This window comes from Geotrypetes seraphini, chromosome 1, assembly GCF_902459505.1.
Source record: "Geotrypetes seraphini chromosome 1, aGeoSer1.1, whole genome shotgun sequence".
In the NCBI taxonomy this organism is placed as follows: domain Eukaryota; kingdom Metazoa; phylum Chordata; class Amphibia; order Gymnophiona; family Dermophiidae; genus Geotrypetes; species Geotrypetes seraphini.
Genome location: NC_047084.1, coordinates 223622917 through 223638716, shown reverse-complemented (window position 1 = coordinate 223638716; position 15800 = coordinate 223622917). Strand labels below are relative to the sequence as shown.

General features: G+C 41.8%; 1 protein-coding gene across 7 annotated transcripts in view; it reads left to right on the top strand.

The window, feature by feature from the left end:
- The window catches only part of N4BP2 (NEDD4 binding protein 2), a 225373-nt gene that overhangs the window by 182093 nt on the left and 27480 nt on the right, over positions 1-15800 (top strand). For 4 of the 7 annotated variants that reach the window (XM_033947102.1, XM_033947095.1, XM_033947076.1 and 1 more), the window contains 2 exons: positions 4044-4232; positions 10726-10894. In XM_033947102.1, the coding sequence (XP_033802993.1) occupies positions 4044-4232; positions 10726-10894 (358 nt within the window). Of the gene's footprint in view, positions 1-3982; positions 4002-4043; positions 4233-10725; positions 10895-15800 lie in introns of those variants that run through there. The other 3 variants (XM_033947120.1, XM_033947109.1, XM_033947113.1) reach the window with 3 other exon arrangements.

Here is a 15800-nt window from a genome sequence, read left to right as displayed (position 1 = left end):
TTATTTGCCTAATACAAAAGGAAGTCAATTACAAAAAAAATGACTGATCAAGCACCATTACCGTATTTTCACTCATATACCGCGCACCCGTGTAAAACGCGCACACAGGTATAGCGCGTGGGAAACTGTAATTTATGTAAATAAATTTTTATATACCGCGCACACCCCTATACCGCGCATGCCACCCCGACTCTCCCGTCGCTGCCCGACTCTCCTCTGGCCAGCCCGACTCTCCTTTAGCCCGCCCCGACTCTCCTCTGGCCAGCCCCGACTCTCCTCTGGCCAGCTTGACTCTCCTTTAGCCCGCCCCGACTCTCCTCTCCCCCTTGAAGTCCTGTCCCCCCTTGAAGTCCTGTCCCCACCCTGAAAGCCTGATGCCCCCCCCCCCGACGTCCGATTACCCCCCCGAAGGACCGCTCGCACCCCCACCCCGAAGGACCGCTCGCACACACACCTCCACCCCCACCCCGAAGGACCGCTCACACCCCCACAGCCTCCCCACCCCCCCCATCATGTAGAAGCTGCCTACCGTCGTCCTGCTGCTTCCTCTGCCGGCGGTCCTGCCCCTTCTCTTAGCCCTGCGTCTACGCTGCTTCCTCTTCCGGCGGTCCCGCCCTTAAAAGACCCTTTGGTATGTAAAGCGGTATATCAATAAACTTGAAACTTGGAACAGTCTCTCGGAAGAAGTTGTAGAGAGAAGACTGTGTCTGAATTCAAGAAGGCATGGGATAGGCATGTGGGATCTCTTAGAGAAAGAGATAATGGTTACTGTGGATGGGCAGACTAGATGGGCCATTTGGCCTTTATCTACCATCATGTTTTCAAATCACAGGCAAATTGCACTATTCCCACAGGCTTCAGGCAACACTTTATCAGTAGGAAAAATTAATTATAGAAAGGTTAATAAAAGATGTATCATACTGGGTCAGATCAGAGGTCCATCAGACCCAGCATCTCTTTTTCAGTAAGTGGCCAAATGAAGTAACAAATGCATGGCAGATTATAGAGAGTAGATTTGATTCTTTGTTTTTTTGTTTTATCTTTACTCTCATGGACAAGTACTGGCTTCCCAAGTCTACATGGCTAATGAGATTGAACTTTTCTTTCAGGAACTTGTCTAACATTAAATTATATCACATCAAAATTATGATGCATTACATCAGAAATAAAATACTTGCATTCCACAGTCATCTATGCAGTTCTATGCTGATGATAAATTAAAAGAACCAGGCCATTCCTGGAAAAAAATAAACTGTACAATACTAACAAATTAAATATCAGCTTAAAACATTGGTAAAATAAGACTTAAGATAAAACAAATTTTTGAAAAAGATAAGTTTTCAATGCTTTCCTAACTTGTAAATAATTTCTCAGCATCTTTAATATAGGTACAGGCAGAATCTTCTACCACTAGTGATACTTGATATGAACAATTTTTGAGATTTCATATTTTTGACACTTGGAAAATGTAATAATGTCTGATTACAGGAAGCTGTAGTGAACTAAGGGTGGGGGAGTGGGGAGGGTAGTCCACCTGAGTTCAGAGAGTTGGGGGTGCTGCAATCAGCATATGTGGGGGAGTCTGCTCCACCGTCCCTGCCCCCTCTGACGTCAACTTCCTATTCTGGGGCGGAGGACTGGCAGAGCCAGTGGTCGCACAAATGTGGATCATGGCCCCATGACTGCTCCCTACACCTCCCTGCTGCCTGGAGGAGGGGGCTGCTCTGACTAGAAGAGGAGTGCTCCGCCCCAGGTAGCCAGCAAGCTGGGCATGCTACTGATAGGAGGAATAAGTTCTATCGGTTAACAAATGAATAAAGTCCAGCATATAGAAAGGAGCAGGGATCCAATATGGCAGCGTGACAGGACGTGCCTTGAGATTTCCGTCCTAGAATTCACTCTTAGAAAATAGATTTCCTACCTGATGCCGAAATGGAGAGGCTGAAGTGCCGCTACCGCCTCACAGCACCCCGCAGTGCCTGTTGTTGGCAACATTGATGAAATTTTTCGACAGTTGCAGCTGGCGTTGGTGGAGTCGAGAGACAGCCTGCTGAGGACGCAGGGAATAGGCAAGGCTACTGCAGTTCCTCTTGGGGTTGAAATAACGCTAATCCCTGATGTTAGGGCTCCGCCCCCGCAGCGTTAGAGTACCAGCTCTCCAGGGGTGAGGAAACCCTGGAGATTGGTTGTCTCTCTTCCCCAGAGGAGAGAGATACTTCGGTGGGGAGTCTGGAGGCTGGAATTCCAATACAAGGGATTCCAGATGGATTACTTGATCTTAATTCAACCTCGGTGGGCGGATTAGACCAAGCTGGAAGACAACAGGAAAGTTTGAAGACCGGTGAGACTTTCTTTGCTATTAATCCAGTGATAATGCCTGAAAGACCTGAAGTAGAGTCTATATGGGATCTTATGGCTGGTTTTGTGAAGGCTATAAGTCCCAAACTTCAACAAATTGAAAAGAAATTCCTGGAACATTCTAAAGATCTAAAAGATATAAAAGCTGGATTGACTGCCTCTAATCTTTTGCTTCAGAAACATGACCAAGATATAGTAACTTTTAAACAATTGCATGAGACCCTGATAAAAGACAATGTCAACCTTAGAAGAAAAGTGGAAATGCTTGAAAATAATTCTCGTTATAATAATCTAAGATTGATTAACTTCCCTAGGCTTACATCTGTAACTCCTAGGGAAATGCTTAAAAGATATTTGTTAGAAATCTTAGATATTTCAGAAGAAACGTTGCCTCCATTTTCCTCAGTATATTATCTTCCTGGAAAAAAATCAAGCTCATAAATCTTTACCAAATCAAGAATTGTTAAACTTATTTGAAATGTTGGAAGTATCTGATAAAGATAAAAAGGCAGCAATGCCATCTACTTTGCTTATATCAGTAGCTCTGTCAATTGATAAAACATGGTTATTAAAACTTTTCTTTAAAAATAAGCACAAAGAATTTTTAGGTCTTAAAATACAAATGTTTCCTGACTTGACACGAGAGACGCAGAAGCATCATCGAGAATTTTTGTTATTGAAATCTGGGGTTACATCCTTGGGTGCCACTTTTATTTGCGGCACCCTTGTAAATGTATTGTTGTATATCAAGCAGTTAAATATGTCTTTTATGAACCAAACCAGTCGACAAACTTTTTGTCTTTATCTCGTTTGGAAAAAGAACAATCTTGAGCCCTGTTTTGATGGTATATACACCGCAACTCAATGCCTTAGCCAGTCTTGATTCTAAAGTAAAATATTCTTTTGTTTCTCGCTAGACTATAACACATTTGATCCATTTTGAGGACTTGAGCTTAATTAGTCTAAATTATTTTATTTACTTGTTATTGTTTATTATCTTGGAACATTTATATGACCAATTTTGCTTTCTGTACAAGTTATGCTTGGTAATTAAGATTGAAATTAATAAATATAATAATAAAAAAGAAAGGCGCAAATAATATTGTGAAAACCAGTTTACACAGTTTAAATTGCCCTCAGTCTTCAATAAGCAATCAGAGAAGCTCAAGGAAAAAGAGAAAATTCTGTCAGATTTATGAGCAGCAAATATCAATCTAATAGCAGTATTCTGTACCATTTACAATTTTTTTAAGTGATTCTGCACAACCAGATTACACCGCATTAAGATAGTCCAACCCTTTCTGTACCCAGCTATTTTAAAACTGTCTTGACTACATCTGGCAACAGCTTAAATATGTACTGAGTGAAAAAAATGTTTTTTCAGATTTATTCAAAATACTATCTATTAGTTTTGTGATGTTTTGACTTTCTTTGTATCTATTCAAAACTACTCATAATATTATAGACTTACATTCCTATATCCTCTCAACCATTTTTTCCTCCAAGCAGAAGAATCCTAGCCTATTTAGTCAACATGTTGGGTATACCTAATATATAGTTTTTAAAGACTGTGCTGAGCTTGATTCATTAAGGAGAACAGGCATTTGTTTGCTTTTTGCTGCAGTGAAATGAAAAGACTTGACATCTCAAACCAGTGTCCTCATTTTGAGCATTTGCTATTCCAGACAAAAAAGGGGAAAGTAGAAGAGGACATTCTGACTGCAAGAGACTTTCAGGACATTGAGACCCCAGACTATGAGGACTTGCGAGCAGAAGCCTTGCTTCACCGCAAAAAGCAACTGGAATGTTTCCGTAAGGCAGCTGAGGCCCATCAAAGGGGACTGATGGGAGCTGCAACATTTTATGCACAACAGGTAATAAAGAATTATAGTTTTAAGCCTGTCTGTTCTCTTAGTAAGTGTACTGACCACTTTCTTGCAGAGGTCGTGAGTGTGAATCCCAATTAGTTTTTCCACTCCACAGATGGTTTAGGTATTCTGTACAGATGTTTGCAGTACCTTGTTGGAAAGGATGGCTGGGGGGAGGTAGTGTTAGTGATTTTATTATGGTGACAGAGTTGTGGAAAAAATCTTGATATATGATACTTAGCTGAGAACTGTGTCTGTAATAACTGAGCTGATGAAATCAGAGGGGTTATAAATACAAGGGGAAAATCTGAGTTAGAAATAGTTTCATGGCACCATGTCTCAGCCCTTGTTTCAATTTGAGCTGGGAACTGAAAAAAGCAAGAGGAAACTGTTGGGCCTTTTAAAAAAAAAGATTTTCCTAATGTTAAGATGATAGCTACATGGCGTTCTTCCTCCCTTAATCCCACTATCCTGGAATTCTTCGAGACCTGACACTACCAGATCCACCCACATACTCAAACTATCTTTCCCCTCGATAAAAGGTGTAATGTATGCAGATAATTTAGGGAAATACCTTTTCTTCAAATTCACTGAGCTTTGGAATAACCTCCCTGCCCCGCTGCGGAACCTAGGCTCATTCCAATTAATCCAAAAGCATCTCAAAACGTAAAGCTATCTATTTAAAATATAAAGCTAGCTATCTTCTTCATAACCTCTAATTATTTTAGCTATCACTTGTTACTTTTTTCTCCCCCCAAAGATCCCAGCCAGCAATTCTTCTCTTATATGTCGCTCTCTAGACCGGTACAGTTCTTTACTGATGGGTAATATCTCACTGTGACCAGCAGATAGAGACTGAGACCAAAACTTTGGTTGTAGTATATTAGCTGAGGCTCCCCCTCCTAACCCTGTCTTTCTCAGTCTCCAAGCAGGTGAGATAGGAAAAAAAATTAAGGCTCCCCTTGTTAGAGCTGTTAGAGTTTGTTTAGGACTCCTAGTACCCTTTCTGGTGCCAGATGGAGCTTGGACAGGTCCTGTTTGAGGATCCGTCCGACCACGGGGGTATCAAACCTGGCAGGTCTCATGCTGGGTCCCTCCCCCCCCCCCCCCACCTCCCACTAAGTTTTTGTAAAGGTGCCTCAGCTGATAGCCTGGCCACCAATGCCAGTCAGGCTTCCGCCTTAGAGAGCCAGTGGAGTCTGTTCTGGGGGGGGGGGGAATCCTGAGGCTGTGCCGGTCTAAAGGGTACTTTCCCTTTAAATTTAATGTATTTTAATGTATTTTTCTGCTAACCGGCACTTTTATTCTAGCTAGGTCGTGTATGGAGCAATGAACAATCTATCGGCTCTTCTATATTCACCTATGCAGATGATATACAGCTTTTACACCCCTTGGATCCTGAAGACATCAACGAAATAACCAGAATAAATAAAAAACTCAAAACAAATTAGACTTTGGTTAAATGACAATATGCTAGCCTTAAACATCCCAAAAACTAAGACAATGCTTTTCCCTTGAAAAGAAGGGATAACCTTAAGTGCCCCTATTACTCTTAAAAATAGTTCATTACAAACAGTTACAACCATTAAAATCCTAGGAGTCACTTTTGATCAAAAAATTTCATATCGCGATCATATTAGTTGTGTGGTCAAATCTAGCTTTTAGAGACTTCATATGATTCGCTCAATATCAAAATTCCTTGAACCCAAATCATTAAACATTATGATCCACTCTTTAGTGATCGCCAAACTCGACTATTGTAATTCTCTATTCAAGGGAATTACCCAAAAGGAAATAAATCATCTCCAAATAATATAGAACACAGCCATGAAACTCATTTCAAACGGTAATAAATTCGACCATGTAACACCACTCTTAGAAAAGACACGATGGCTCCTGGTTACTTATAGGATTTCATATAAAATAATATTGCTGTCATTTAAAACACTTATCAAAAGCGCTACAATTTATAGACAAACTTCTTATATCATATATGCCCACTCGCCCACTTAGGTCTACCTACCAACAATTTCTAACTATTCCGTCGCTAAAGACAATTAGTACAAAATGCCATGACATTCTCAGTCACCACTCTGCAAATTTGGAATGAACTACATGCGCTTTTAAGAGAAGAAAAAACCCTTGACTGGTTCAAAGGCAAATTAAAAAGCTATTTATTTAAGGATGCCTTCATTCTATAACATCCCATGAACAGTTGTACCTTCTTCCATCCTTTCCAAGATTCTCCATTTTTTATCCCCTACCTAATTTTATCCCCTACCTAATTGTGTTTAATCCCCTACCCTGTGTGTTCTATCCTACAACAAATGTATTTTCCCCTTTCCTTCCCTTCTTGTTTGTCAGTCTGATCCTTTTTGTATTTTGTGTTAAATCAATATGTCTGTTTTAAATTTTATTGTACCCTTTTTAATTTTTGTACTTCGCTTAGAAACTCTGATAAGCGATTAAATCAAATTTTAATAAAACTTGAAATTACTCACAGAATAGGAAGGTGCTGTACCTACATCAACTCTCACTGCAGCTGGAACATGGAGAATATTTCTGCCTCACAGAAGCCTGAAGTTCCTCCAGGGGTTTGTTTCTTCAGGTTGCTTTTTACACAGACCTCATGGGTCTGGCATCCTTGAGCCCATTAACTCTTTATGCGTCCTCAAGGTGGGGAATGCAGTCGGCATCTATTATAGTCCTCTATACCAAAACAGGGCCACTCAGCCTGTGCTTAAATGCCTGACCAAATTCAGGGCAAGCTGCACTTCCAGGGGTACCTTCCTCAAGCTGTCCCAAAATTAATGCAGGTTGGTCAGGCAGGTGCCCTGAAGGGTTCCCCCCCCCCCCCCCATATCTTCCTAGCTACAGGCCTCTGAACCAGACAGGATCTCTGGGAGCCTCTGTAGCAGCAGGAAGCCTCAAGATCAGATTTAAAAAATGTTTAAACAATAAAACAGATGCAGAGCAGAAAAAAATGACACCACCTCAACTAGCCGAAGGAAAAACTGAGGGACTGAAGCACTGCCAAGTGATAGTAGGAGACGGAGTTGAAAAAAAAAGTAAATGATGCCTTCTGCAATCCTCACGAATAAGGGGAGAGAACCCATCAGTCAGGACTCCTGTCCCTCCACTGGAATGGAGGGTTAAGTGACTCGCCCAGGGTCACAAGGAGCTGTTCCCCAGGTTCTCAGTCCACTGCACTAACCACTAGGCTACACCTCCATTCCAAAGTTTACAAAAATAGAACCGCAGTTGCCAGCTTTATAGATTAGGATCAAGAATATCAAAGATAGATTACATTTGATTCAGCAAGTAGTTATAGAAATTTTGATGAGAGCTAATAACATACCTCTTATCTTCTTTCATTTTGTTCCAAACATATTTTAAAATGCTACAATTACCTAATGCTAACTTGTCATTTTCAATTTGCATTATTATTAATTCCCTTCCTGCTTTCTTAACCATTAAGGTCAAGGAAGCGCATGTCATAGATCCAGCAATTACTTTTGAATCTTATAAATTTCCTAGAGTCATCAAATGACAAAATACCCACTCAGGCAACCCTGTTGGTCTCATTGGCGGTAGAGGTAGAGGTGGATAGCTAATATTCTGAAAGCTTACTGTATTTTTTGCTCCATAAGACACACTTGACCATAAGAGGCACCCTAGATTTAGAGGAGGAAAACAAGAAAAAAACATTCTGAACCAAATTCTCCCTGCCAGGCTCTGTACCCAACCCCATACTCCTTGTCAGGCTTTGCACCCTGTCCCACTTCCCTGCCAGGCTTTGTACCCTGCCCCTCCCCCCCCCTGGTGGTCTAGTGGTGGGCAGGAACAGGGCTGGCCTAATGGCAGGCAGGCCCCATACCCCCATGTACCATAAATCATCCCCCATACCCCCCAGTACCTTAAATTATCCCCCATACCCCCTACGTACCCCCAGTACCTTTTTTAATCATACCCCCCGCCCCATACCTTTAAAAATCCTCCCTCCCTAGATGGCAGTCTTGGTATTTTAAACATCCCCCACCTCATCCCCGGTACCTTTTAAAATCCCTCCCTAGACAGTTTTTTTTGTATTTTAAACATCACCCTCACCCCCCAGTACCTTTAAAAATCCATCCCTTCCTAGATGGCTGTCTTGCTATTTTAAACATCCCTCTCCCCCCCCCCCCTCCGGTACCTTTTAAAATCCCTTCCATGCTCGTTAGCTGTCTCCTCTTCTTACTTCCCAGCCAGCGGCACAGAGGTCAGAAGAGTGTGGCGGTCAGGAGCAAAGCTTTCCGTGCTCCCGCTTCGGCCCGTGCTGTTTTCTGAATGGCTGCAACGAGTTTTCCACTCCATGCTTACCTTCCTAGGAGTCAAACTTGGAATGGCCTTACAGAACGGACCAGAACTGAACCTTGCCACATCATCTTCCGAAGAAAACTGAAAACCCATCTGTTCGATACTTAATCTCCTTTACCCTCTCCTCTCTCCCTTCCCTCTTCCTCCTCTCGCCCCTCTTTTTCTCTCCCCTTCCTCTCCCTCCTACCTATCCATCTCCTCTCTCTCCCCTCTTATCTCTCTTTACAGTCGCCTTGAGCCTGTATAGGTATGAGCGACACACAAATAGAAGATTCGATTCGATTTATATTTATTTTATATGTAGCAGTTATCCTAACTTGAGCAACAAAGAAATCGAGGCTTTGTTACCATTTGAATCTTCTTATCTTTGTGAACTTGGATTTTCAGCTCTGACAAATTAAATTGAAAAAAAGAGAACTGTAGATGGTGGATGATGAAATGCATGTTTGCTTGTCGACTATCAAGCTGCGTTTTGAGTTAATTTGCACTCAAAACAAGTACATCCATTGCATTGATTAGCAATTCTATTCTATCTACTTTAGTTTCACCATTGTTACAATTACCATACATAGCTTAAAGAACTTTAAATAAACTCTCATTTAATTTTTTGTTGATTTTACAATTTTATAATTTCAATTATAATATGCCGCAAAAAAACATTTGCTCCATTTAGAGTTCTGCGAAAAACATTTACTCCGTTTAGTATGCCGGAGCTGAAAGAAAGTTTGGGCTGCATTAGTGTTAATAGACTATGTACAAGAAAATGAAATGCAGTATACAGGTTCAAGATGGTATGAGCAGGTACACTGGAAATCTGTAGACATTTTGTTAAAATCACAATTAGTTTTCAAAACTTTCAGGCACTTTTAATGAAAACTGATCTTTTTGAATTTTAGACAGCAAGGTCAATTACTTTAATACTAACCTGATGAAATCAACTTTCCAAGTAATAAGAAAAAAAAAAATGCTTAAATATACTCATAAAAAGGCAAGAAACTTGCATTGAAAGGAAAATAAAATGGAGTTTGTGTGTTATACAAGGGTGTACTTTTCCAAGATGTGGTAGATGAGCATTGTCTGTCTTACCATCAGTTGCTGAAATTCAGTGGGAAGAACATATGACCGTTTTGTGATTGCTCCAGTAGAACCTGGCAGTCTCCATACCCTTACCTCGGCTCTTAGACTTCAGAGCCCAAGGTGTGTCTAAACACAAGTTAGGATTTAAAGTAAGCAGCCAGAGATCTCATCACCTCATGCTTAGACTATTGCAACTCTCTACTCTCAGGCCTTACACTTAGCCATCTTGCTCCCCTCCAATCCGTCCAGAATTTGGCTGCACGACTCATATTCCAGGAGAGCCGTTTTACTCACATTATCCCTTTCCTAAAGTCACTTCATTGGCTCCCATCTGAGAGAAGGCAGTTGCAGCTGTGAAAATGTGACAGTCTTGCCAAACAGAACTCTAACCCTTTCTCAGCTCATGCATCTTTTATTAGCATAATAATACATTCCATGTATTCTTTTACACAATAACAAAGTTTTGATCAATATACTTCTTTGCTGACATATACTTTCTAACATTTACAGCAAACTCTTCTCTCTCTTTGGCTAAACTTTACACGGATATGTTCTTTCCTTATTCTTTCTTTCATATCCAGTATAGTACATTCAGATTCACTAGTTAAATAATTTTCTCCAAGGTTAGTAAATTTAATATTAATTATAAAGCAATACAAGCCCCCTTTCTCAGGACTTGTTTACTGCAAGACGCATGATATCTGTCAAAGCTTCAAGGTCTCTTGGCAGGAACATTAAGTCTAGCTAATTTATACCTCTCGTCACAGTTCATATCCCCCAAGGCCACTAAATCTAGGCTCAGTTAAACTCCACAATTTCTGTTTATCATATGACTGACATACTCTCTCCATTCCTCCCTTATATCCATTTACCCAGAGGCCCTTTGGATCCTTCACAACACAGGCACCTTTCAGAGCTTTTTATTTTTTATTTTATTGTAAAATCTGATGAATTGCTGAGGAGTGAATGCTACAGCAAGAGCCATGACAGTTCAAGAGTTGGTCTTATTTCATTGTCCAGGCACGCAGAAGAAAGCTAACGTTTGCTGCTTCTTTCACTGTTCAAGGGTCACCTTCATGGTCGGAAATTGAAGGAAGCAAATACTCAAGCAGCTGAACAGATCTTTGAAAAACTGAATGAATCCTTGCTATCTGAGAATGTCCTTGACTTACACGGTCTGCATGTGGAGGAGGCCTTGAAACACCTGCGTCATGTGCTGAAGCAGAAATCAGAAGGTAGGAACCCTCCTCTAGAGGAGCTAAATAAGAAATAAAACAGACAGTGGCTAGATGTAAGCGGGGAAACACTTGGCCTCTGTTTCTAGAAGTCTTGGCTTAAACCATTTCATTTTACAGATAGCTCTTTGGGAGAAACCTTTCTTTCCTTGTTTTTTTGTCACATTTTTCTTTTGCTCTCTGTACTATTGTATTTATTTCATTATTTTTCTTGTGATCTCTCTTTACTTACATGCTAGCATATATGCACATGTTATATAGAACTTCTAATCTGCCAACTCCCTAAGGCCTTTTTACTAAGCCATGGTAGAGGTTTCCACTGTGGCCTGGGATGCTAAATGGTCCAATGCTTCTCTGATACTCATAGGAGCAGTCTCGGAGCATTTAGCACGCTTGCCTGCGGTAGAAACCTCTACCGCAGCTTAGTAAAAAGGGGGGGAGGGTATAAATTAGGTTCAAGGCAGAGTACATACAATTATAAACAAGAAATAACAAACAATTGCTTCAAAATATTTCACCACATCAACAATTTTCAAATAAATAAGTTGTTATTTTTTGTATTGTCTAGTCTATTTTGGGTCTTGTGTTCAGGCTTCAGTGGCAATGGGAAGTAATTTAACAGAACAACCAGGTGGTGCAGAAAAAGTATATTATAGAGTGTGGGCTCTCAACATAAATGGACGCCTAGATACCTCTCAGGGACACTCCAGTTTAGACTTGGCAGGATCTAGCGATATGCCTAGGGCAAAACTTTACACTCCTCTTACCAGTGGCCCATAAATAGCTTTCGTTAAATGCATGTCATACGCAGGAATTAGCACAAAGATACAGTCTCAGTAAAACAAAAAGAAAACTTCTTAGCACTTAGCTTTATTCAGTCCAAACTAGAGAAAAGTCCTCTTGCCCCTTAAAAAAAAATCAGTATTTCTGATTTCTCTTTTTTGCATCATCTCATTCCTGGAAGCCCTGGTTCTCAAACAAAAAACAAAACCCCTTCTGTATAGTTCACGGCTTCTATCCCAGCTTGGAGCTTAGCAGAAAACTGGTTTTCTTCAACAAACCATTTAGGGTTGGATGCATAAAACACGGTTGTTAAGACCGTGTGAATTGCTGTTAGCCGATTTTTTTTTATTTTTTTTTTTGGCCATGGAAATCTGAGGACTTTTTTAAGAGGAGACTGAACTATGAGGACTTTCTTAAGAGATCAGATTCCACAGGTGACCCTTGAGGGGAGGAATATTGACCTAGTGCCTAACCCTCAGTAAGCCTGGTTCTAAGAAAGGTTATAGAGGATCTGCATTAAAGACAGTTTTCACAGCAACCTATGAACTACTGTTTGCTCCTTCTTTTTCTTCCAGGTGTAAGTACTTCTGCACCATAATATGGCTGAGAAATATCGTATCACCAAATCTGCTGCTCAGGTTACAACTTCTGTCTCTGCAGACAGAAAATGTTACCCAGGCAGAGGGAGTAGTTCCATGTACAAGCTGTTTTCAGCTTGAATCCCTTATGAAGGAAGTAAAAGAACTGAGAGAGGATGTGGCAAGACTAAGAAGCATCCTTGAGAATGAGAGGTACATCGATGAAATCGTTCATGAGGCATCAAAGATTTCCAGTAGTGGGGAAGAAGAGGCTGTGCTTGGGGAAGGCAGCTGGACTCAGATTACGGAACACTGCAAGATTGGTACTGTGACTTTCACCCCCCCCCCCGCCCCGCCCTTGAACTGAAGACAAGTATGCTGTCCTGAAAGTGAAGGGGATGAGAGCATCCCAAGGAAAGGAAAGACCAAAGCTCGAGATCCCCCAAATTACTGGATCTGCGACCACTAGGAGGTAGTGGTAGTTTGCAATTCCCTTCTGAGGGGTATAGAAGTGTCCATCTGCAGACCAGACATGATATCACGAGAGGTATGCTGTCTACCTGGTGCCAAAATCCAAGATGCTGCGGAGAGCTTGCCAAGACTCATCAAGCTTGATGACTACTATCTGATGCTGCTCATGCACATTGGCACTAACGATACTGCTAGGCACCCCTGCGAATGTCTCAAAAGTGACTTTGTGTCTCTGGGAGAGAAGGTGAAGCAGTTGTGCAGGTTGTATTCTCATCCATCCACCCTGTCGAGGGTAAAGGCCAGGGCAGAGAAGCTTGCATCCTGGAGATGAATGCGTGGCTACGTGGAAGATGTCGTCAAGAGCATTTTGGCTTCCTGGACCATGGGATTATTTTCCAAGGGCTGCTGAGCAGGGATGGTGTGCATCTATCAAAGAAGGGAAGAAGTGTCTTTGCTGGCAGGCTGGCTAATCTACTGAAGTGGGCTTTAAACTAGAAGTGATGGGGCAAGGTGATCAAAGCTCCCGGGTGAGTATAAGCCCTCAGGTAAGTAAATCACTGAATACCTCTACACGGATGGGAAAAAGGGGCAATATCTAGAAAGTATGGGAAACAAGATTCTGGATCTAGAAGTTATGATGGAAGAAGAGGAGTTGGATATAGTGGTGATCACGGAGACGTGGTTCACGGACAACCATGACTAGGATGTAGTTATACCGGGCTATAATTTGTTCAGGAAAGACAGGGTAGGAAGAAAAGGAGGAGGCATAGCATTATATGGTAAAGATCATATTAAAACCACACAATTGCAGGATCTGCAGGGCAAGGAAGAGGCACTGTGGATCAATTTGGAAAGAGGGAATGGTGAATATGTTTACATTGGTGTGATATACAGGCCTCCTTCATAGACGGAAGAAGTAGATAGAGATTTAATAGACATTCAGAATATCTCTAAAAAAGGGGAAGTCTTGCTAATAGGTGATTTTAACATGCCAGATGTTGATTGGGGTATCCCTATTGCTGGGTCTTCTAGAAGTAGGGAGATCTTGGATTCTCTACAAGGAGAACTGCTCCAGCAGTTGGTAATGGAACCCATGCAGGATGGGGTCATACTGGACTTAGTCTTACAAACGGGAAAAGTGTTTCTGATGTTACAGTGGGTGATCACTGCATGGTACGGTTTAATATTAAGATGGGTATGGAGAGGGCTCATTCAAAAGCAAAAGTTCTAGACTTAATAAAAACTAACATTGTTCGCATGGAGGATTACGTCAAGGAATTGTCTGGATGGGAATGTCTGGAAGGAGTGGAAATGCAGTGGGCAAAACTGAAAGGTGTAATTGTAAGAGTGTAATTGTAAGAGCGACAAACCTTTTTGTGAGGCAAATAAGTAAAAGGAAGAGGAAAAGAAACATAGAGTACGATAGCAGAAAAGGGCAGTCAGCCCAACAAGTCTGCCCACTCAAAGAACCTTCCTTCTAAAAGAACTCTCCCCCTAAGCATTTCTCCTTAGCGAACCCACATGTTTATCCCATCGTCCCTTGAAGTCGAGCATGTTACTGGCCTCAACTACCTGACATGGAAGACCATTCCAGCGATCAATCACCCTTTTGGTGAAGAAGTATTTCCTGATGTCACCATGAAGTCTCCCACCCTTGAGTTTGAGCGGATGCCCTCTTGTTGCCATGGGACCCGTTGAGAAAAAGATATCTTCATCCACCTCAGTACGGCCTGTAAGATATTTGAATGTCTCTATCATGTCTCCCCTCTCTCTTCGTTCTTCGAGAGAATATAACTGTAGTCTGCTTAGATGTTCTTTATAAGGGAGATCCTTGAGTCCTGAGACCATCTTAGTGGCCATTGGCTGAACCGATTCCATTCTCTTCACATCCTTTTAATAATATGGCCTCCAAAACTGAACACAGTACTCCAGATGAGGTCCCCCCTTGGTCCTGTACAATGGCATTATAACTTCAGGCTTTCGGCTGACAAAACTTCTTTGGATGCAACTCAGCATTTGTCTAGCCTTGGCTGAAGCTCTCTCCACTTGATCGGCAGTTTTCATATCTTCACTAATGATTACAAGCAGGTCCCGTTCTGCGACAGTTCTTGTTAAGTTTTCACCATTCAGGGTGTATGTTCTGCAGGGGTTACCGCTACCAGGTGCATAACCTTACACTTTTTGGCATTAAAACTCAGTTGTCTAGTATTAGACCATTGTTCCAGTAAAAGTGCCTCATAGTGTCGGGCACGGTTGCGCTGTCCACAACGTTGCATAGCTTAGCGTTATCGGCAAATAATGTAATTTTACCTCAAAGTCCCTGAGGCAGGTCTCGTACAAAGATATTAAGTAGTATTGGACCCAAGACTGAGCCCTGCGGCACTCCACTGGTCACTTACGACGTTTTTGAGGGAGTACCATTTACCACCACCCTCTGAAGTCTACCACTGAGCCAGTCTTTAACCCATGCAGTCAATGTTTCTCCCAGTCCCATCGTATTCATCCTACAGTGTGGGACGCTATCAAAAGCTTTAATGAAGTCCAAATACACGATATCCAGGGACTCTCCCCTTCGTTACCCAGTCTCCGTTTCGTTACCCAGTCAAAGAAGCTTATCAGATTAGATTGACAAGACCTTCCCTTCATAAATCCATGCTGGTAGGGATCCCTCAGTCTCTCGTCATCCAGAATCGTATCCAATCTGTTTTTAATCAACGTTTCCATAAGTTTACACACTATTGATGTGAGACTCACCGGTCTGTAATTTTCATCCTCTGACCTGCATCCCTCTTTGTGGAGTGGAATGACGTTAGCAGTTTTCCAGTCCAAGGGGACTTTTCCCTTGCTTAGGGAAAGATTGAAAAGTGCAGCTAACGGCTCTGCCAGGACATCTCTTAATTCCCGAAGTACTCTGGGGTGTAGATTATCTAGTCCCATGACTTTGTTCACTCTTAGCCTCGATAGCTCATGGTAGATGTTGCTCGCGGTAAATTCAAAATCGCGGAATGGGTCCTCCGAGCACCCCCTTGTCTGTAGCTGCGGTCCGGATCCCAGCACCTCACAGGTAAAGATTG